The sequence below is a fragment of the Suricata suricatta genome, chromosome 8 (genome assembly GCF_006229205.1).
Source record: "Suricata suricatta isolate VVHF042 chromosome 8, meerkat_22Aug2017_6uvM2_HiC, whole genome shotgun sequence".
Classification (NCBI taxonomy): Eukaryota; Metazoa; Chordata; class Mammalia; order Carnivora; family Herpestidae; genus Suricata; species Suricata suricatta.
In genome coordinates, this window is record NC_043707.1 from 15,341,265 (window position 1) to 15,362,413 (window position 21,149).

The following is a 21,149-nucleotide window of genomic DNA, read 5'->3' on the forward strand; positions in this document are numbered from 1 at the left end:
AACCCCCCCCCCCAAACTCACAGCTGCTCCAGAGGTTCCTCCAGTCAAACCCTTTCTGGAAACGACGGCGGCCCGGCGGGTCCAAACCACCTACCATCCCCGCTCGCGTTTCCAAGCTCCCTACCCGCGCCGCCGCCGCCTCTTCTTCCACCACTGCCGCCGCCTCCTCTTCATCTGCGGCCCACCGGCGGCGGCCGCCCCCAAACCCCGCCCCCTCCATCGCCTCCTGCATCATCACTTCCGGTAACCCCGCAGGCCTCTGGCTCCTGGAGGGAGTATTGAAAAGGGGCGGGGAGGAACGGGTGGAAGATTGCGTCACGACGTACGCAAAGACGCACGAAGCTGTAGCCAAGTAAGGGCAAAGACCAAGCGACGAGGAGGGAGGGCTAGGAGGAGCTTGGACTGGACCATCTTTTTTATTAGATGGGGGGGGTGGGAAGGATAGCGGAAGGGGTAAAGGGAAACTAGGAAGAGGATGAAGTTGGCTATATTGTTGTGTATACGGAGGAATATGGGCTAGAGTATGAAGTTTAAGGGAGATTCGTGACTATCCCCGACCTGGAACTAATGTTCCCACAGAGGTCCTCCCGGTGGTTTGGTCCGGCCTGGCCTACCGGACCTGACAGACCTCAGTCGGCCGCGGCTCTGCTAGGCTCCCGGCGCCGCCTCCTGCTAGCCCGCGGTAGGCTGCGGCGCTTCTGTGGATGGGGGAAGGCAGGACTGACGCAGAGAAAGTGTAGGGGATGGAGACACTGACTTCTGGCGCGGGAGACGGGGGGAAGGGGTTGGCTCCCCAGGGGCAGGGATGGGGTGGGGGCGGGGGTGCGACGTTGCTAGGAGACGTGCTAGTGTGACCCCAGCCTCGCGTGGGCGGCTCGGTGTCGTGGCCTACTAGTCTCGGAACCTGCCTAGGGAAGTGGCTCGAGGGCCAGGAAGGGAAGGTCTGGTTTGGGGATGTTGAGATGCCGATTTGGGGCCCATCTTAGACTTTTCTGAATCGTTTGGATTCCCGAATATAAATGGGAGATTAACAGGGTCTATTCTTGGGGCGAGAGGCGTCAAGCTGGGGAAGGTTGACCCAAAGAAGGCCCCGTACAAGCTATGGAGACTGTCTAGGATAGTGAGAACCAGTTTCTTATTGCCTCGGTCTACAAATGAGAGCCAGATGGAGGCCTTGGTCTGTGACTTCGAGTTCGGAAGAAAGTTAAAATGTACAGTTAAAGTTAAGATGTAAATCAATAAAGAAGGAAGATATCTGCAAGACAACAATACCGGGTGAAGTGGTAGAAGATGGGAGGAGGGCCACTCTAATTGGGTAGAGCTTTTCAGAGAAGGCCGGGTTTCACAGAGATGGGAGAATAAAGAGAAGCTAGGGAATGGACTTACCTAGGTGGAGAAAAGAGCCAACGGAAAGGGTTCTGAGGAAGGAAATGTTGAGAAAGCCAGGTGGCTGGAGCAAAAATCAAAGGCCAAAGTGGTCTCTGGTGGAGAACTGGCAGGGCATTTCTAGAACAGCATTTTAGCCCAAGGTAAGGGTTTGGCTCTTAAGTTACCTGAGGGTTTTGAGAAGGGGAGTGACCTGACCTGATTTACATTGTTAAAAAAAATTGACTGCTGGTTAGAGAAGGGTAGAAGTTGTCAGACCTGTTAGGACCCTGTTGCAGTAGGCCAAGGGGTAGTGGCAGTGGAAATGCAGATAACTAAATTCAGAATGCATTTTGGAAGTAGTTTGCAAGACTTGCTGCCCAATTGGATGTGAAGCATATGGGAGGAGAAGGAACCAAAGAGGCTAGTAAGGGGAAACAGTTTGGAATAGAATATTCTAAGTTCTCTTTTGAATATACCAGGTTTGATAAGTCTACTAACAATCCTGGTGACGATGTCAAGAAGTTAGATACACAAGTCAGGGGGAAAGTCCCACAGAAAATACACAGGCGTTTTTAGAGACATTTAGAGATTCCCTGGAGAAGAAGGGAAGCCAGCAAAGGAGACTTGACACAGATAAGGCCTCGGAGATAAAAGAAGTCTCCTTTAATATCCTGCAATAGTAAGACTTACTGTCGTAATCAGTGCGACTCATTCACTCACCAGCCAGTTTCTATTCATCCTCTAAGCCCTGGCTCAAATCTCTTCCTTCCCTTCCTCCCCCAGCTGTCAGTGCTTTTGGACTTGTGCGCAGGTAATTTGTGTCCATTACAGCAAACCTGACTTTGCTTGTTAATTGTTCATTTGTCTGACTCCCCCGTGGGCTATTTCTTCTTTGTGCCTTGCTTCTAGTACAGAGCTTTGCCCACAGGGCCCACTATGTGGTTATAGCTAGGTAGGAATACTGTATTCATAAGGTATCAGTTGTGGACTTCAGCAGCTCTGACAAAAGGGCTTTTGTCCCACTACTGCTGCCACTGCCAGCCACAATCTAGACATGGTTTATCTCATAAAATCTAGAAAGGATATTAGAAGAAGTATCAGAAGGTCTGGGTTTCAGTCTTGGATCTGCTGCTGACCAGCAGTGACATTCATTGGAAGTCTTTTTTCTTTGAGCTGAAGGAGTTGGCCTAAATTACAGATTGCAAATGGGCAATACAGCTATTGCCTGCAAACATATCGTTTAGCCCCCAAAATGATTTAAATTTAAATTATTTAAATTCTTTTTAAAATTGATGTACTACCACTTAAAAATAAGACATCAAAATCCAGATTTTCAGCTTCATTTGAAAAAGAATCTGACAACACTAGCCTGAGGTTCCTACACTGCGCCAGTCACCTGGAGCCAGTAAGCCTTCCCACTTTGTATGTGGCTCAATGCCAAAGGTCTCCTCTCTTTTCAGCTGTCTACCTGACCCTTGTGGGCATTTGATTTGCAGTTCTTGGTCTTGAGCTGTGCTGTTCCTCAGTAGCCACGGATACATGTAGCTGTTTTTTACATGTAGGTATTTAAATACGGTTTTAAATGCCAGTTCGCAGATGCAGTAACCATATTTCATGTGGCCAGTGGCTAGCTACCCTGCTGGACATCAAGTTATAGAATATTTCCATCATTGAAATACATTCTGTGGGGGCGCCTGGGTGGCTCAGTTGGTTGAGTGTCCAACTCTTGATTTCAGCTCAGGTCATGATCCCAAGGTTGTGGGATGGAGCCCTGAGTCAGGCTGCGCTCTGAGCACGGAGCCTGCTTAAGATTCTCTCTTTCTCCCTCTGCCCCTCTCACCTGTTCACGCGTGCTCTCTCAAAATAAATAAATACTAATAAGTGTAAAAAGGAAACACATTCTGCGGGTCAGCACTGGACTGCAGGAGCTTGAAGGTATTCTGGGTGCAAAGAGTTCCACCCACATAAGGATGGACCAGTCATTGCTCCTGCGGTCAAGGGATTTTTTCTAGTAAGGAGCTCTGCTGCCTCTGCAGATGAGAAAAGTTGGTCATTTGATCATTACTTGATAGATGGAGAGTATTTGGAAACTGTTGTGAAGGCAGGGACCACTACTCAACATGAGGCTATTCATCAGATAGTTGGATCAAGGGTCAGATGTTAGAAAACTCCAGCTATATCTAATGTTATAACCAAAGCTCTTTTGTCAGTTTCCTAATCCATTTCCCTAGGAAATTATCACCAAGGAGGGATTTAAATACTAATTTAAATTTAAGTGTTTCTTGTTCTCCGACTTTCCTAGTTCCTATGAAGGGGTAAATTCTGGGTAGTTATGAATGAATGACTGGGGTTGATTTTTAGCATTGACCTAGTTTTCATCTATTTCCAGCATGCACAGGCACACACACACACCTTTAACACCTCATCCTACTTCTGCTAACTGGTTCTTACCCCCTCTGACCCTTATTTTGTCTCTTAAAATATGCTGATAAGAAAACAGATACTTCCATTTCTTTTGAATTGAAGGGCCAAAACTTGGTTTCCATTTAGAATTTCTGTCTCTAAGGGGAAATCTTGTATCTCTCTTGGTTACAGTTGCCTGCTTGGAGTTCCCCTTACAAGTATAATCTTGTGTATGCTCCTATGCTGGTATATTTAGAATGAGCATACTTGCCTCAGATGATTTTGTTTTGGATAATTTAGAAGCCTTTCAGACATCAGTATTTTGGGGTTTTGTCTGTGTTCTGGAGATCTCCCATATTGCAGGGCCTAACCTAATTTCTATTCCTTTAAGTGAAATGAAAACACGATCTACCTTCCACTCCCTGCTTCCTATCTCTGACACACCATATTGTCACTTTCTGTGTGAAAAGATGCCGTTTCAGAGAATAGCTGTGGTATGATTAAGTACACCACACAAGCATATCCTGAGATTTGCAAAACAGTGTGTGGCATTACACTTCCCTTTTTGGATTCTAGTAACCAAAAACTGAATCCAGGACAGGAAACAAGTCCGTGGGGGGTGTGTGTGTCTGCCTGTCTGTCTGTTAATTGAGAGGAGGGGGGATAGAGGGCAGAGATGTGTGTGGCACAGCTTCACGTGAAGGTTATTATATTAGATTTGGGTAAGAATGATACTGTATAGGATATGGGTGTACATCAGAAAGTAGGAAATATAAGAGACGTAGGAGAAAAGCCAAAGGATAAGCAAGGAGTAAAAGATAAAGGAAGAAAAATAGGAAGGGAAGTCTGGCCATGCCTTCGGTGTTGGCACCTGCATTATATTTCCAGTAAGAAGTATGTGCTGTGGCCTGAAGATAAGCAGTGCCTCCGACAGGGTTATTTACTCATAGTGAAGAACAATAGCCCTTTATTGTACAGGGATTATTAATGATCAGAGGGAAACAGCTTTAGGAAAATCCATCACTATCACAAAGCAATAAATTCACCAACAGGCCACCCGCTTCTTTTCCCTCCTCTGCAGACAAAGCTTAGCATAGATAAAAGAGGCGTCATTGTTCCTCCTTTATTTCCTCCTATTTAGGTAACATTTGCCTTTGTTAACTCCCAATGCTAAGCGCCTTACATGAATTATCTCATGAGTAATCCTTACCACAGCTCTTTGAAGAGGGTTCTGTTGTTATCCCATTTCACTTTTTCAGAAACTGAGGCTCAGGAAGACTTCACCAATTTAGTGAAGTCAGGATTAAAACCCATGTTTGACCATTTCAGAACTCATTTGTCCACTAGTTGCATTATATCTTCTGTTCCTTACATATGTGGAAAGACTGAATGCCTAAAACCAAGACAGTCATCCTCTACTCTGCTTTCCCCAGGCAAGAAAATCTGTTTGCTTTGGCATTATGAGAGCATTTAAATACCCTAGAGGTTTTGCAAATGACAGAAGCTTTAAATAACTTTGGAGGTTGGTTTTGATTCCTGATCATTTGGTTGCAATGGATCTTATTCCCCAGAAGGATTTTTTTTCCAGGAAAAAAATGTGTCCAAACCATATTTTCTCTATATGCTTGGTTCTAAGCTTCATGGAAACAGTAAATCATTTTGTTTCGTGGACAAACCCTTACTGGCCTTTAAAGAACTTGAGGGTAAGGGTTACATTATTTTAACTGTAAGGATGGACCCAATAAGGCCTCTTCCCCAAACCTGACACCCACAGCACCACTCTTGAAAACATCATTGTGAGGGTTAATTAGTATTTTAATGTTCTAGGGTCTTCACTTGGGAAACCTGGCCCACATACCACCAAGTATGTATCAGAATGAGAATGGACATTACTGGTGACTATTCTTTGTGTGTAAATTTTTCTTCTAACAAATATATTTCAAGCTCCAACTTTGTGCCCAGTCTTAAGAGTGTGATGAATGAGGCATAGTCCCAACCTTCCTCTTTCTCCTTCCCCATAACACAGTGGAGGAAGAAAGGTAAACCAGACAGAAAATTACACCAGAATGGGAAAATTACATTAGAAGCGGATGGACTTAAGACACAAGTATGCTGGAGGTGCCTGGAGTACACACAGCAGAGACACTGAGCCTGTTTCAGCATGAAGAAGGCACCCAACGAAAAGTAATTGAAATCCAAGAATAAGAATCAACAGCTAGGCAAAGAATACTTAAGTTGTGTAGATTTGGACCTTCATTTGGCAAAAAGAAGGGGTGCCAGATCTAAGGAGAAGGGGCAGCAGGACAGGGACTGGCCAGCATGGGCACACAATGAACATATCAGACAGTGATTTTATTTGGGTGAGCTTCATAATCTCCACTGCCCACCCAAACATAAAGGACTTGGGAGAGAAATTTAACTGTATTACATTCATTAGTTAAGGATGAGAAAAAGAAAAATTCCACCTAGGGGCAGATACCGAAAGAATGGCAAGAGTCTTTCCTTCTACCTGAAGCTTGAAAGTCGGTTAAATCCCATTGCCTTTTCTGTCCCTTGTTTATACTGCAATACTTTTTCTTCAGTAGAAGGCAAAGCCTCATGAGAGTCCAACACTGGGAATTTGGACATTCCTGAGACCAGAGTCATACTTCTATAAATTTCATCTGGAGAAGGAATTTCATCTCTGCTCTAAAACTCCTCAATGTTCATGCTGTGATCGTCTTTCCAAAGGTGGGGGAAAGGGTGAAGTGGATAAATCCCCTAATACTAGCGTATCTTCCCGCAGGCCTCCTGGAAAGCCAAACCTAAACGTGCCACGTGTCTACACGTGCTGTGTAGATTGAAACCTACCCAGACCTTTCACGATTTCTACTCATCACGGAGTAGAAGGGTGAGTGGGTGGTGTGTTTTGTTTGGTTTTAGGAGTTTAATTACTGCCCCATTACAGACTCCAAAATAAAAATGGGAAAACTCTTGGTCAGGGAAATAATCATCCAGGCTTATTGACTCTTCATCCCAAGTCTCCTGTCAATTAGGTGGCATTAAGCAAAACTTTTTTCACCACATGCAAGATACAATTTGAAATCCAGCACATTTTATTTTTTTTTTTTTAATGTATGTTTGTTGAGAGAGAGAGAGGAAGGGAAGAGAGAATTGCAAGCAGGCTCCACACTGGATCAGGCTATGGAGCCTGATATTGGGCTCAGTCCCTAGAATCTCCTGTGCGTGGTCCCAGTGAGCACCGAAAGGATGGATGCTTGGAAGGGACCCGTAAGGCCTGCAGAGTGGTAGCACTGTAATGAGCCCTGGCGAGTCTTCTCTGACGTTCGCTCCTTTTGGAGTGATGGAACAGAGTTGCCATAGCAAATCGAAAAGCAGCCCAGTCCTGCCAAGCGCACAGCGTCTTTTAAGGTGCTGATGTGCAACATAATGATTAAGGATGCGCAGTTTCCCTTCCCCCATTCACTCTTGTACACTCTTGCTCTCTCAAACTAAGTAAGTAAACTTTTAAAAAAAAGGGGGGGTGGTGCCTGGGTGGCTCAGTCAGTTAAGCGTCTATTTCTTGATTTCTGCTCAGGTTATGAATTCTAACCAAGTCTCACTTAGCACTGACTGCTTAGGATTCTCTTCCCCTCTCTCTCTGCCCTTCTCTTGCTTACGCTCGCTCGCTCTCTCTCTCTCTCTCTCTCTCTCTCAAAAAAAAAAGCAGATGGTATACAGAAAAACCTTATTAAAAGGTTATTCATATCAAGGTGCAAAAAAATGGTCTTTTGCTGTGAGAAGGGAATAGAATTGTTGAGTTTCCTTTGTCACAAACTAGCCAAGTTCTTTCAAGCAGTTAATGGACATTCAACCACATTTACTGAGGTTGAGCATCCTATTTAGTGATTAAAAGTTTGAGTTGGACTCCAGACTGTCTAGGTCTGGGTTTGAATCCTGGCCTCACCTTTTTTTTTTTTTTAATGCTTATATATTTTTGAGAGAGAGTGAGCACAAGTGGGTGAGGGGCAGAGAGGGAGACAGAATCGGAAGCAGGCTCCAGGCTCTGAGCTGTCAGTACAGAGCCAAATGCCGGACTTAAACTCATAAGCCGTGTGATCTTGATGACCTGAGCTAAGTCGGACGCCTAACTGACTGAGCCACCCAGGCAACCTTTTGTTTTGTTTTCGTTTTGTTTTTTGAGGCTTGACTCACAACCCGGTGATTGGAGCCAGAGAGGTACCTCCTGCCCTCCCTCTTAATAGCCAAGGTGGCCTTGGGCAAGTTACTTAACCTCTCTTTGCATCAGGTTCCTGCTTTGTAAAGAGGTAATGGTAGTTATCTACCTTATAGAATTGTGATGATTTGGGGAGTTAACATATGTAAAGCACCTAGCAAAGCCTCTGACACAGTAAATACAAAGTGTGGTATTAGTATTATTATAATTATTCTAATATGCAAAACAGTCTCAGCCCTGCAGGAATTTAGAGACTGTGAAGAAAAAGATGCAATGAAATTGCAAAATATCAATAACTGGCTAGGACAGAAGCAGAGAAAAAGAGGCTGCAGAAAAACTATGGAGCAAATAGATATCTGCCAGGTGGGGTGTGGTGACTAGCAGAAAATAAGGGTTGTAAGTGGATGATGGCTCAGCCAGAATAAACACTGGGGCATGACCCTGCAGGGTGCCTTAGAGCTGTAGCTTTAAAACTTGTGTTTTTCACACTCTGCATCACAGTTTTTACTATTATTACCCATATTTTAGGACAGCTCTAAAAACTTTTCTAATACAGGGGCACCTGGGTGGCTTAGTCGGTTTAGTGTCCCAATCTTGATTTCAGCTCAGGTCATGATCTCACAGTTCATGAGCTTGAGCCCCACATCAAGCTCTGTGATGACAGCACAGAGCCTGCTTGGGATTCTCTCCCTTCGACTGTCTTTGCCCCTCCCCTGCTTGTGAATGCACACTCTCTCAAAATAAACGTTTTAAAAAAAACTTTTGTAATATATTCATCTCAAGGAAGCTCTATATTACTACTGTGAAATGAAAATCACACTGTTAAACTGTGGATTTGATAGGCTATTATAATACATTATAAAATATTTGTATATCCAAAAAATATCACCTCCCCAACCAATCTTTGGGACACCTGCGGTAGGGGGAACTTCTCACAACTGTGACCAGAGACCAAACCACACTAGCAACAACATTTGTCAGCCTTTTCTTAGTGGCACAGGCTTCACTTAGATGCTTAGTTGTGAATTTTTTCTTGGTATTATGTGTATATGGGGTACGATTTTAAGAATGGCCAATTTTGAGGCACCTGGTTGGCTCAGTTGGTTAAGCGTCTGACTCTTGATTTTGGCTAAGTGTCATGATCACGAGATCAGGTTGGTAAGATGGAGCCTGGTGTCGGGATTTCTGCTGACAGCATGGAGCCTACTTGAGAGTCTCTCTCTTCCTCTCTCTCTCTGCCCGTCCCCTGCTCCTGTGCTCTCTCGAGTGCAAGCTCTCTCTCTCAAAATAAATAAGCATTAAAAGAAGAAGAAAAGGCCAGTTTTTAGTCACATTTTCTCCCAGAGACATTTCATATCTCTTACCTTTCCTCATTTTGGGGCTTTGGGGTTATGAAGTAAAATGAAACAGTTTGACAAAATGTCAATCTCAGAATAAAAGTTACAAAACTTTAAAAATTCGATAAGAATAGATTTCATGGCCAGTTGGGACTGGTTCAGTTGTGGTCCTCCAAGGGCACCTGGCTGGCTCAGTCAGTGGAGCCTCCAACTTTTGATCTCAAGGTTGTGAGTTCGAGCCCCCTGTTGGGTTATAGAGATTACTTTAAAATAAAATCTTTTTTTAAAAATGAGGTCCTCTAAACAATGTGATATTCCTCATGTTGCCTGTGGGAAAATCCCAGTGGACCTCATTACATCGGATCAACCCATGAAACTTAAAAAGAAAAGAGCCCTCTCAGCCTTGAATCAGTAGTGAGAGATCATTGATAGCTTCAGAGGAATAAATGTTGGTTTCAAGCCATTAAGTCCATAGGAAGGAAAAGTTAGGGAAAAGGCACTTTTTTTAAACAGGTTGCTTCATAGGAACAAAGACAAAAATATAAACCAAAGGAGAAAGAGCTTGAAAAAAAATTTTTTTATACGGTCAGTTTTGTTTCTAGAATCCCAAGCTTTCCATATCGTGAGATATTTTCATTTATTCAGCAAACATTTGTCGAACACCAATTACAGACCTAGATAGGTGCCAAGAATTGAGCGGTAAATAAGATGGACATCATTACTGTCCCACAAACATGAGGATCAATTGGGGGAAGACAGACACTAACAAACCATAATTACTCAAGTGATAAGTGCCACAAAGAAAAAAATTCAAGAATCCATGGGAAGGTTCAACAGAGACCTGATCTGATGCATGTGGCGACGGGAGGGAGAAGGATTTTCTGAGATGTCCATGGGAACCGGAGGGAACTGGGGACTGAAGGATGAGTAGGGGTTAGTCAAGTAAAAGAGAGGGGGTCAGGGAAGAGCCTTTTAGAAGGCGGGAATAGCATTGGTGTATACCCCTACCTTCAGTAAGAAAAACATGATTGATTCCCTCAAAGAACCGAAAGAAATCCAATAAAACAACCAAAGAGGTGTTTTTCTTTTCTTGCCTTTTCTCTGAGGATTGGTGAAGTGTTGAGCTAGACTTGCTAATAGTGCACAATGGGGAATATAGCTTTAGAGCCTTCTCTCTGGAAATCTTTGGGACTTGGGTTTTTTGGGTCACCTGATGGAGAGGGAGATATCAATTAATCGTGCTTTCAGGATTTGTTTTCAAAACACCTAATACATTAATTAAGGTGTTTTGAAAATAGTCCTGTTAAGTACTGATTGTTAGTTAAGTACTGCCTGTGACCTTGAGTACCCAGATTGCATGGCTTGTGTATCTGATTATAGTATATGATGAGTTACAGTTTGAAGCTGGGGCTCTTTCAAGTAATAGAAAGAAACTAAAGAAAAGTCAGGCTTTGGAGAAGGTTGCTACAGTTTTAATATGTCATACCTCCGTCCCTTTCCTCAACTGCATGACACTTCCTTTCATCTGTTAATGACAAGGAAGTGAAGCAATCATTAATCCGTAGTTACAGATTCTCTGCCCCTCACAGGAACTGACTCACTTATTTTCATATGAAACCATGGAGTTTTAGGGAGAACCAGAAACTCAGAAACCTGTTTCCTTACCAGGAAAAGTCATCATCTCATGGGTTTTTATTACAATTAGCCACAAAGAATGATGTTCTCTCCTGGTTTTTATGAATTTTTTCTAAGCATTTTTTTCTGTGAGGCATCCATGGACGTCATTATTGGTGTTGATTATAACTTTCATCTTTTTAGTTTTGAATTGGGTGAAGCAGTGCTTTCAACCTTTTTAGCAAATGATTAAGCCTTGGTTCATTCCTCATTGCTCAAGAAAGGCCACCAGGGTCAGGGGGCAAGGAGGCAATCATATTCAAAAGAAATTCTAAGGTAAATTCCTTGCAGGTACTTAGAACATCTAGATGAACTTACTTCTTCCCAGCTCCCATCTGCATTTAGCTGCCCAAGTTCTCATGTGCTCAGGACTACCCTGAAGCCGACAGTCTCCATGTCACACTTCCCCTTTGGGTTGGCATTGGGTCCTGTTCCCAAAGAGCCGTGAGCAGCCTACTTCCCCATCCTGATGAGCCTGTTTGAGGAGAGCCCACACCTCATAACTAGGTGCTCCAGCGCCTGGCTCTGCTGCTCACCAGCTCTGTTCTTGTCTTCCCAGCCTACCCTTGTGTTAAAGGCAGTACAATATTCAGTCTCTAAAATGTGACTAAACAGAATTCTCTAGGATTGAGACTTCTTTTTTCTGTCTTCCCTTACCTTCTGAATTTCTTTTAAATATAGCAGTAAATAGTAAAGACGTAGTCTAAAGTTTTTGCATAAGTAAAAAAAGAAAGAAAAAGGAAACACCTAATGTCCAATCATACAAACATGAGCAAAAACAAGTTGCAGAAGGACATAATGCGTTTTATATAAAGAGTTGACCCTTAAACAACATGGGTTTGAACTATGTAGGTCCACTTAGGCACAGATTTCTTTTGCAAATACAGAACAGTACTATAAATTTATTTTCTCTTCCTCATGATTTTCTTAACATTTTCCTTTCTCTAGCATACTTCATTATAAGAATATAGTAGATGATACATATACATACATATGTGTTCTTTGACTGCTTATGTTCTCAGTAAGACTTCATGTCAACAGTAAGCTGTTAGTAAAGTTTTGGGGAGTCAAAAGTTATTGTAGATTTTTTACTACATGGAGATCAATGCTCATAAGCCCCATATTGTTCAAGGGTCAGCTGTATAAGGTTTGTAAACTTGCTAAGCAGTACTATAGAATGTTAAGTGTAAAGATATGTGTGAGAAGATTTATAAGTTCAGGATAGTGGTTCCTACTAAGACAGAGGAAGGGAAATTTGTCTGGAAGGGGTACAAGAGGGGTATATATAATTTATTTAAGATCTATTGTGAATATATGGCTGTTAAGTATATTCTCTATATCTTTTTATATATCTGAACTATTTCATAATAAAAATAAAATGACAGGAATTTATTTTTTTTAATACATTTAGGGGCACCTGAGTGCCTCAGTTGGTTAAGCATCTAACTTCAGCTCAGGTCATGATCTGATGGTCCGTGGGTTCAGTTGGTCCTCTGACAGCTCAGAGCCTGGAGCCTGCTTCAGATTCTCTGTCTCTGCCCTTCCCACCTCCCCCCTCAAATAAAAAATAAAATAAAATAAAATGCATTTAGCTTTGGGGAATATACTTAGCCGAGTTTCCTGAAATTAAAACTGATGTTTCAGAGTAAAAACCCAAAGAGGCCACAAGCTCTTCAGTCATCAGCAAGATCTTCAGTTATACTTACTGTATGGTTCTTACACGGACAAGGAAGCAGACCAACAGTTTTGAGAAATATTTTCAACAGGGTTATGATGAACTAAAAGAGAAGTTGCAACCTGCCCAGCCTCTGGGTAGAATTGAGCCTACAGACTCAATTTGTTTGACCTTTATGATACTCATGCTTTCAAAAAGAATGAATTCATATCTTTTTTGAGATTTCACATTTTAAAAACCTGGATTGCTACCTACTGATAACTATGAGGAAATCTGGCATTCCTAGACCCTCATTTCTTTATGGCAGCAGCTGCCTGGTGCTGAGTAGCAACTGTCCCTTTTCAGTGGGGGTGGGGGGTGGGCGGTGGGCATATCATCTCCTGCCCACTGTCTCCACCCAGCCAGGTTCTCTTATTTTGTTACCTGCCAAGCCCCGAACATGCTTAAGTTTGCAATCCGTGCATTAAACTCAAGTTACTTAATTAGAAATTTTAGTTATTTGGGGCATCTGGGTGGCTCAGTTGGTTGAGCATCTGACTCTTGATTTCGGCCCAGGTCATGATTTCATAGTTTATAGGTTTGAACCCCACATCAGGCTCCATGCTGACAGTACAGAGCCTACTTGGGATTCTCTGTCTCCCTCTCTCCCTCTGTCTCTGACCCTTTTCTGCTCAGGCTCGCACACACACTCTATGAGAATAAATAAATAAACTTAAAAAAATTAGTTATTTAGAATGTGTCTTTTCCAGGCACTCTAATAAGTACTGTGATTTTACAAAAATACACACTAAAAGCATCATTCCTAAGATACTCTGGTAAAGAATTTACTGCTTTAAAGTATAGTAAACTTGAATTTGGGCTTACCATGTTTGTAAAAATGGCCATCGTAGCAAACATGAACTCTGAACCACGGGGTGATATACCAGCACGGCTGAGAGATAGCTGGTGTTCCTATAGCACGTTCTGGCAATGCTACCAAACAGATCTGTTGAGAAAGAGCAATTATTTCCAGACTAATTAAAGAGCTTGATTTTTTTTTTTTTAATGTACATCTGCCTAGCTGCCTACTGTCAAATTGAATTTTCATGCAAATTTTCCCTCTTCTATTTTGGTGGGTCTGAGGATGACAACAGCAACACGACAAGAAGTTCTTGGCCTCTACCGCAGAATTTTCAGGCTTGTGAGGAAATGGCAGGCAGCATCAGGGCAGATGGAAGACACCATTAAAGAAAAACAGTACATATTAAATGAAGCCAGAACGCTGTTCCAGAAAAACAAAAATGTAAGTAGGCCCCAACTGAAGATTGTAAGGAGGAGGGCAGTTTGTGATATTTGTTCTTTTTCATCCTGAAACCGAGAGGACCAAACAGCACAGGTCACAGTGGCAAAGTGTGGGGCAGGAAGGGCCCAGAGGCACGGCCTAGCTGGCTTGCCGAACCGCTGGGAAGCAGAGCCCAGCCTGGGTTCCTCCCATCATGTTTCCGGTCTCAGGTCAGCCTGTCAGTGTCTCAGCGTCCTCAGAAGACCCTATGAGCCAGGTGACAGGAGCCAGACCAGTGATGGTTTTCAGGGGAGGAGCAGTTCTCACGCACTGCACCTGTTCCCGGCCCCTCCCACTGGAAGTGCACAGTTAAAAAATTTTTTTTCGGTTCATAAACTATTCAGGCCTCCAAGTATAGACCCATTCAGAAGGAAGAGAATAGGATAAAGACACAAGGTTCCCTTCACAACTTCACTTTGAACTCAAGCCTCTTTGGCTAGCAGATGGAGTTTGCCCTTCGGGACCACAGAATTGGGTAAGATAGTGCCTCCATTAAGTAGTTTAACAAAACTGCACACCCAGACACCAGGGAGCCAAAAACCATTTGTAAGAGACTTGATGTGACCCATCCCAACAGACTATAAAGCATTGGCTCTTAGCTCCTTACAAAGACTGCCTGGCACTAAGCATGGAAAGAAGCTTTCAACTTCTGACTTTTCTTGCCTCCTCATTGATCTCATGGAGTCAATGCTGTCACTGTTCCCCCTGTGACACTTCCTGACAGTCTACTCTCTACTTTTCCCTCTCTGACCCCTGTCTCTGTGTCCTTTTGGGTCCTGTCTTCTCCACACATCCTCCCGCCGGCTGTAAGGATCCTCTGAAAGTCAGCCCTCTGCGCTGAGGCCCAGGCACTGTGCAACCACTTTATGGTTCCAGCTCCCACATCTGAAACCCCAGCCTCAGCCCCTCACCAGCCTCCCAAAGGACCTCACGCCAGGCATAACGATCCAAAGCAGAACTCTCTCCACCAGGACACCTCTCTTCTCCATCTTGCCCACTTCTGCCATAGCTCCTGTCACCACTCTGCAACTCCCTGCTCTCATTCTTTCATTCAGCAAGTATTTGAGTGCCCACCACGTGCCAAACATTGGACTAGATGTTGAGGACATAAAATGAGGAAAACCAAGACAGGGTCCCTTAAAGATGTTTCAGAGTTAGATGGTAAGAAATGAAAAAATTACAATTGGGGTAAGCACTACAAAGAAACCCTCCCAAACTACAATATCTTCCCCTTCTCAGAATCCGAGGCCTCCCTGTTTCATAAAACCAACCTGCTCATGAAGCTTCTGCCTTTCTGACCTGCCTCCAGCTTCTCCAAACTTTTCATGCCACACACCAGAATGTGTATGCCTCATGGAGTCCTTTAGCAGTTCTCTGAGAAATGGAAATAAAATATTGCAAGTGCTGTTTCTCTTTATTTTTTTGTTGCATCCTTTAAAAATATGTGTGTATGGGGCACCTTCCTGGCTCAGTTGGGTGAGCATTCGCCTCTTGATCTTGGGGTTGTGAGTTTGAGACCCATACTGGGTGTTGAGATTACTAAAAAAAATAAACTGTAACAAATTTAAAAATTAAAATGTCTATTTAGTGTATATTTATAAGATTTTTTATGTATTTAATGAACTTAATATATTTATAAATCAGCATGAGTACATGTATAGGAGCTATGAGCTCAGAAATTTTTATTGAAAGGAGTAAATAGTCAAAAAGTTGGGAGCCACTAAAACCTATACCTGTCGCTAAGTAGTTGGTCATAGTAGTAGTCTCGCCAACCAGACTCCACGTCCTTGATCACAGAGATGATGTCTTATACTTTTTTTATATATCCCATGGGGCCTGCCTGTGGTTATCACTAAATTAATGAGCATTTACCTTCTCCAGAAAGTCTTCCTCAATTTCTCTGCCTTCACTCAACCCCATGACAGCAATCTATTCTGAACTCTAGAGCAGTCTGCAGCAGTCATTACCCTGTGTATTACATGCCTCCATGCCTTGTCTGGAGCCTTATGCATCAGAGTTTTTCTGCCTAGTAATAACTTTGATAGTTGAAGGCAGAGACCATGGCCTCACAGTGTCTAGCGCAGTGCTGGAGAGTTATCATAGCAGGATGTGCCCAGTAAACCTTTTCAGGCTCACTTACATGAGGACTGATCAAGGCCCTTAGCGTTTTCAGTTATGGCCGTAATCAGTCCTTCCTCTGCCTCTGCTTGGACTGGCCCAGTGTGGTGTGAGTCAGAGGGAAGTGTATGTACCAGTGATGCAACATGAGTAAGATTATTTTGTTGTGTCTTAGGAGGAAGTACATGGGATTTTAATTTTAAGATACGTACTTATTTTGCCATGTGTTAGAAAGACAATAGCATATCAGGTAACTCCATAAATATTATGCTTAGGAGACAGTTCATTTAAAGAAAAAGTTTAATGTTAGTATAAATGTTGTGTGGATATAGCAGAATCCTGAAGGCAGCCTCTGCCTAAATTTGGAGAACTCTAATCCAGATTTGTTCAGATGGACAGCTGGAGTCCTAGGAGCCCTCGGCCCCCCTTAACCATACATATCTTTTATGAGAGGCTTCTTTCTCTCCAGTCCCTCATACAGACATAAGTCATTTCTTAGAACTTCACTTGCTGTAAGATTTTAATAATAATCCAAAGGCATCTCATGAATTGCTCTGAATCCTAATGGGCAAATGGGAACATGGAAATCTGTTCCCAATGTGGACATCAGAGCAACAGCTTCTGAGAAGCAGAGGTCAGAAAGCAGAGCCTCTGCCCCAGGGGACCCAGCTGTGTAGTTCTGTGCACTGCAGTTCCTAGAACTCTTCTCTCCTCCAAAAGGTGCCATAGAACAGGCACGCCCTTGGAATTTCCAAGCCCTGCTGGCCCAGACGTCACTGTGGGTGTCATCTGGGACTGGTGCAATCCCAGCTCTGCTTTGAGGCCCACGTGCATACTCTGAGCAGAGCCACATGTTGACTAATTTTCCATCCTTGAGATGTAATGATTTCTCCCCTTCTACCTGGCATTCTGTTTTTTAGAATGGACTTGTCGTCCCTTTACTTGAAACTGGACTACCACAATTTGACTATTTGGAAATTTAAAAAGCCATTTCTTCCCCTTACCAGTGAACAAGGCAGCTTACACTTCAAAATAAAAGGTGGATCCTTCTCCAATATCTTGCTTGGGGGGTTTCTAGACAGCACTTGCTGAAACCATTGGGTTCACGTTTGATCTGCATGGAGAGGATGTGGAGGAGAAACACTCTCATCCAGGGTGTTGGTGGGACTATAAATTGGTACAAACTCTTAGAGGGTAATTTGAATCTAGAGAGAATATCTGTAAGGATTAAAAATGCATGAACATACACCCTTTCACCCAGCAGGTCTCTAGGAATGTATCTTTTAGATATATTTGCATGTAAGCCAAAAACAATTTTAGTGGGATCCATAACAGAATTGTTTATAATGGCAAAAGACTGGAAATAACCTAAATATCCATCAGGAAAAGATGATTAAATTATAACACAGCCTCATGTTGGAATTTTGTGCAGCTCTTAAAAAAAATGGGCAGCTCTCTGTGTAAATATAAAAGGAGCCACAAGTTGCAAGGGGGAAAAGCTAGATTCAGAACAAAGTGAGCTATCGCATATAAGGGAAAAAAAACCCTAAATATATACACATATGCTTTTATCTACATAGAATATCCCTGGGAGGAAAATACTGCCAGTAATTGTGGTCCTTGAGAAGGGGAACTGTGACAGGGGTAAAAAGGAGACTTTGTTTTTATATTATATCCTTTTGTGTTATTTGAATAATGTTTTACTGTGTACAGGTATTACCTATTGCCATAATTTTTTTAAAAGTTTAATCCACAGTACGTTTTATATGAAATTGCTTTTGATTTTTCAAAGTGTCCACATTTAATTTACCGGCCGGTAAACTGAGAAAGTTGAAGAATATGTACACCTCTACATAAGGAACATTAGAAAGATGCTAAAAACCTCACCTGTTTTCCTTTTTTAATAGCTCACAGACACAGAACTGATTAAACAGTGTATAGATGAATGCACAGCCAGGATTGAAATTGGACTACATTACCAGATTCCTTATCCACGGCCAGTAAGTGTGACTCCAGTTCATGTAGTGGGTACTTCTCCTCCCCAACCTGGTTATTTCCAAGAACGTGTACCAGGAGGGACCGTGTCTGTCGAGCAGTCTAGAGCTTCTGTGGGAGGCATGTTGGGAGTAAGCTATCCTTGCATGCCGCCAACCCATCACAACAAACTGCAATGTCAATGAATGCCTGATTTCTCCTGCTCATACAACTTTCCCACATAAGGAAGGGAAAGCTAGCCCATATTCAGGTAGCCTTCTCTTTTTGACTTTCATCTTTTTTGTGGAAATATTTTTATTTTCCTTATAATAAAAGCAAGGTTTGTTGTTAATAGCATTAAAGGAGTGCATATGGTAGAAAGTTAAAAGTGGTCCAAACTTCTCACACTGTAGAATTGACCACGGTAATTGTCCACTTGGACCATATGAAATTGCCAATATTCTTCTCTTGACCTACATACAAAAACAGCAATTTTACAGTATATTGGCTCAACCTAATAGTTTGGTAGTACCTCCTTTGTCTTTTTTCTATATTCAGGTATATACATTTTCTTAAAGTGCATGGGGTCCTGGACATACTCTTTGCTGCTTGCTTATTTTACGTCATCTGTCCTGGGCATCTCTGCCTCCCATCTTCTTAAATGGTTGCCACTGTATCCTGTTACAAGAATATACTATAATTTACCAGCAGCTGTTTAGTAGCCATTTAGATTGGTCCTAGTTTTCCACTCTGCACAGAATAGCTTTGTCTACCCAAACTTTTTTTCTTACCTTTTTTGGATTCTCATCTCACCGTGTGATCTGTGGTCATTGTTCCTTCCCTGCAGGTGGTATGACAAAGAAGAGCAGAAACTCTGGAATCACATCTGGATTCAAATCCTGGCTCTACCACTTAATGTGTATATAAGCTTGAACAAGTTATTTAACTTCTCTGTTTTCTCATTTCTAAATAGTATCTAATTCCTTATGAGATTATTGTAAGGATTAATGTGTGTAAGGATTTTAAGGATTAATGAGTCAGTGTAGATTTAGTACTTAGCAGGGAGCACAGTACTTAGTAAATCCTCAATGCATAAGCAGCTGTATGATTATAATTCTTAATATTATCATTATTCTTATTCTTCTTACTCAGATTCATCTGCCTCCAATGGGCCTTACCCCACTACGAGGCCGGGGACTTCGAAGCCAGGAAAAACTGAGGAAACTTTCCAAACCAGTATATCTCAAGTCTCATGATGAGATTTCCTAACCAAGAAGAAAATTTATTTCTCAGAATGATGAGCTGACTAGGTCTTGAATGTAAACCAGATGACAAAACCCTTCTCTTTGATTAGGGGCAAAAATTTATCTTCTTAAAAACCTACAATATATTGGTATTCACCCCACAATCTGTGCTGACTCATCCTGACACTTCATCAGGGTCTTGTTGCCTAAAGTGGATGACATGGACCTTACACCCTCACTGAAGCATCATTTGAAACAAGACCAAGACCTGTAGAAGGAAGACAAGGATGACAAAGCTTTTCATGGAAATGTTATTTGCCAGTCATGCCAGCTGATATGAAGAAATCAACCCGCTGCTGAAAATCCTCACAGTTACCATAAAACTATACACCACCTTCAGAATTTTTTTGGCTTTCCTGCCCCTGGAATTTTTGCTTAAAAAACAAAGGTTTGCTTAAAAGTGAGCTTCTTTGTGTATGTTTTATCTTTTGACCATCCCAATTTCTAGATAAACAACTCTTACTGCCCCCATGGCTTTCTGGCACCCCACTCCCCCCAGCTCAGGGACCTGTCCCTGCCCTGTGGCTCCAGATATCAGAGCGGCTTCCCTGTTTCCAGTCCCAGACACCACAGGGCTTTGAAAGCATCACGGTCCCTCACCCCCCCCACCCCCCTCACCCCGTCTCTGTTACTTACCTGTTCCCCTCACTACACACACTTGGTCTTCCATTGATCGTGGTTTTTCATGGAAATTTTACATGAGACCCATCCCTGCCCAACATCTACATACACAAAAGTACTTGTCTTAGGTAAATGTGTATGTTTACCTTATCTTAAAGCCTGTAATTACTTAGGATGGATTTAGGACCCGAAAGGCATACTTGAAACTCATACCGCATTCATTATGAGTATTTTATCTTAACATAATTAAAAAGTACAAGGGCCAAGCTGGTTTTCAAATTATGTCCAAACAGAAATGGCACAAAGAGAAATCAAAACACAAAGTATTTATCCTCCTGCCTGTGTGGAATCCCATGGCAAGTCCTATGTACCTTGTTATCATTCTTCCTGACCTCCGAAAAGGATGAGCATCACCAATAAAAAACAAATTTTTCTTGATTTTGGTCTCTGTAATCTTTTCCAAAATGACTCTGTGACCCTTAGAAGCAGCAGATGATAACTTCCTGCCCATACCTAGATTTAGGATTCCCTTGTCACACAGCTGCTCTAATTCAAAGTAAGCGCTGTATTTCAATCTCAAAACCTGTTCCTGTGAGCAGAAGCATACACTTTTATGCTGAGGGTAAGTATTGCAGAGCTTGGCAATGACGTGGAAAACAAATATATCACTATAGTAATAGCAAATGCATATTTAACACGGTTGTAGCTATAGGCCTTTGGTGAAGAGATGAAAATTTAAATGTACTGGTAGATGTGTTGGCCATTGAGTGAGCATAAACCCCAGCTTGGCTTGAACTGGGAGACATCTGGTGTCCCATCAGGAACTCTCCTGTCTGGTCTCATTGTGGAAGCACCTCCCTGTCCAGAGGTGGTTCTAGTGTTTAGGCATTTTCTCATGCAACATAGGGCCTGTGAAATCAAATCAAGTACTTCATCCAGCAGTCAACCATTGAAACAGTGATCTGTTCTTGCACTGGAGGAAAAACTGGCTCTGCTGGACCAAGAAATGTGACTTGCATATCTCCATCCTGGTCCTTTCTAACCAACTCAAGGAGATTCCAACTGTGCAGCTTTTGTCTTTAACTGTGTTGAGTGTAGAAACCAACCTTCCCACCCAGCCTCTTCCAAAATGGAAGTC

General features: G+C 42.5%; 2 protein-coding genes across 20 annotated transcripts in view; one reads left to right on the forward strand and one right to left on the reverse strand.

The window, feature by feature from the left end:
* The window catches only part of DCUN1D3 (defective in cullin neddylation 1 domain containing 3), a 38,955-nt gene extending 38,748 nt beyond the window's left edge, over positions 1 to 207 (reverse strand). For 5 of the 11 annotated variants that reach the window (XM_029949696.1, XM_029949700.1, XM_029949701.1 and 2 more), the window contains exon 1: positions 22 to 180. The gene's annotated coding sequence lies outside the window, so the exon portion shown is untranslated. Of the gene's footprint in view, positions 1 to 21 lie in introns of all 11 variants that reach the window. The other 6 variants (XM_029949703.1, XM_029949711.1, XM_029949702.1 and 3 more) reach the window with 6 other exon arrangements.
* A 263-nt stretch (positions 208 to 470) lies between these two features.
* LYRM1 (LYR motif containing 1) lies at positions 471 to 20,449 on the forward strand. 9 transcript variants are annotated; one of them, XM_029949712.1, is made up of 7 exons: positions 473 to 736; positions 2,152 to 2,179; positions 5,599 to 5,635; positions 6,357 to 6,501; positions 13,807 to 13,955; positions 18,020 to 18,112; positions 19,239 to 20,449. In XM_029949712.1, exons 1-7 carry the CDS (start codon positions 568 to 570, stop codon positions 19,353 to 19,355), a joined length of 738 nt encoding a protein of 245 aa, XP_029805572.1. In that variant the 5' UTR covers positions 473 to 567; the 3' UTR covers positions 19,356 to 20,449. The 9 variants fall into 9 exon arrangements, with proteins under 9 accessions (XP_029805574.1, XP_029805572.1, XP_029805573.1 ...); XM_029949713.1 differs by having other exon boundaries at positions 475 to 682; XM_029949714.1 differs by lacking the exons at positions 6,357 to 6,501; positions 13,807 to 13,955 and adding an exon at positions 6,557 to 6,661 and having other exon boundaries at positions 471 to 736.
* Positions 20,450 to 21,149: the final 700 nt, after the last annotated feature.

What these genes read in the sequence shown, in the direction of transcription:
- LYRM1 (XM_029949712.1), top strand. Translation starts at nt 568, where the DNA reads ATGTTCCCACAGAGGTCCTCCCGGTGGTTTGGTCCGGCCTGGCCTACC. An exon ending in AGGACTGACGCAGAGAAAGT is followed by an intron (nt 737 to 2,151) that starts GTAGGGGATGGA and finishes TTCCTCCCCCAG; the next exon opens with CTGTCAGTGCTTTTGGACTT. An exon ending in CCTGGCCCACATACCACCAA is followed by an intron (nt 5,636 to 6,356) that starts GTATGTATCAGA and finishes TTTCTTCAGTAG; the next exon opens with AAGGCAAAGCCTCATGAGAG.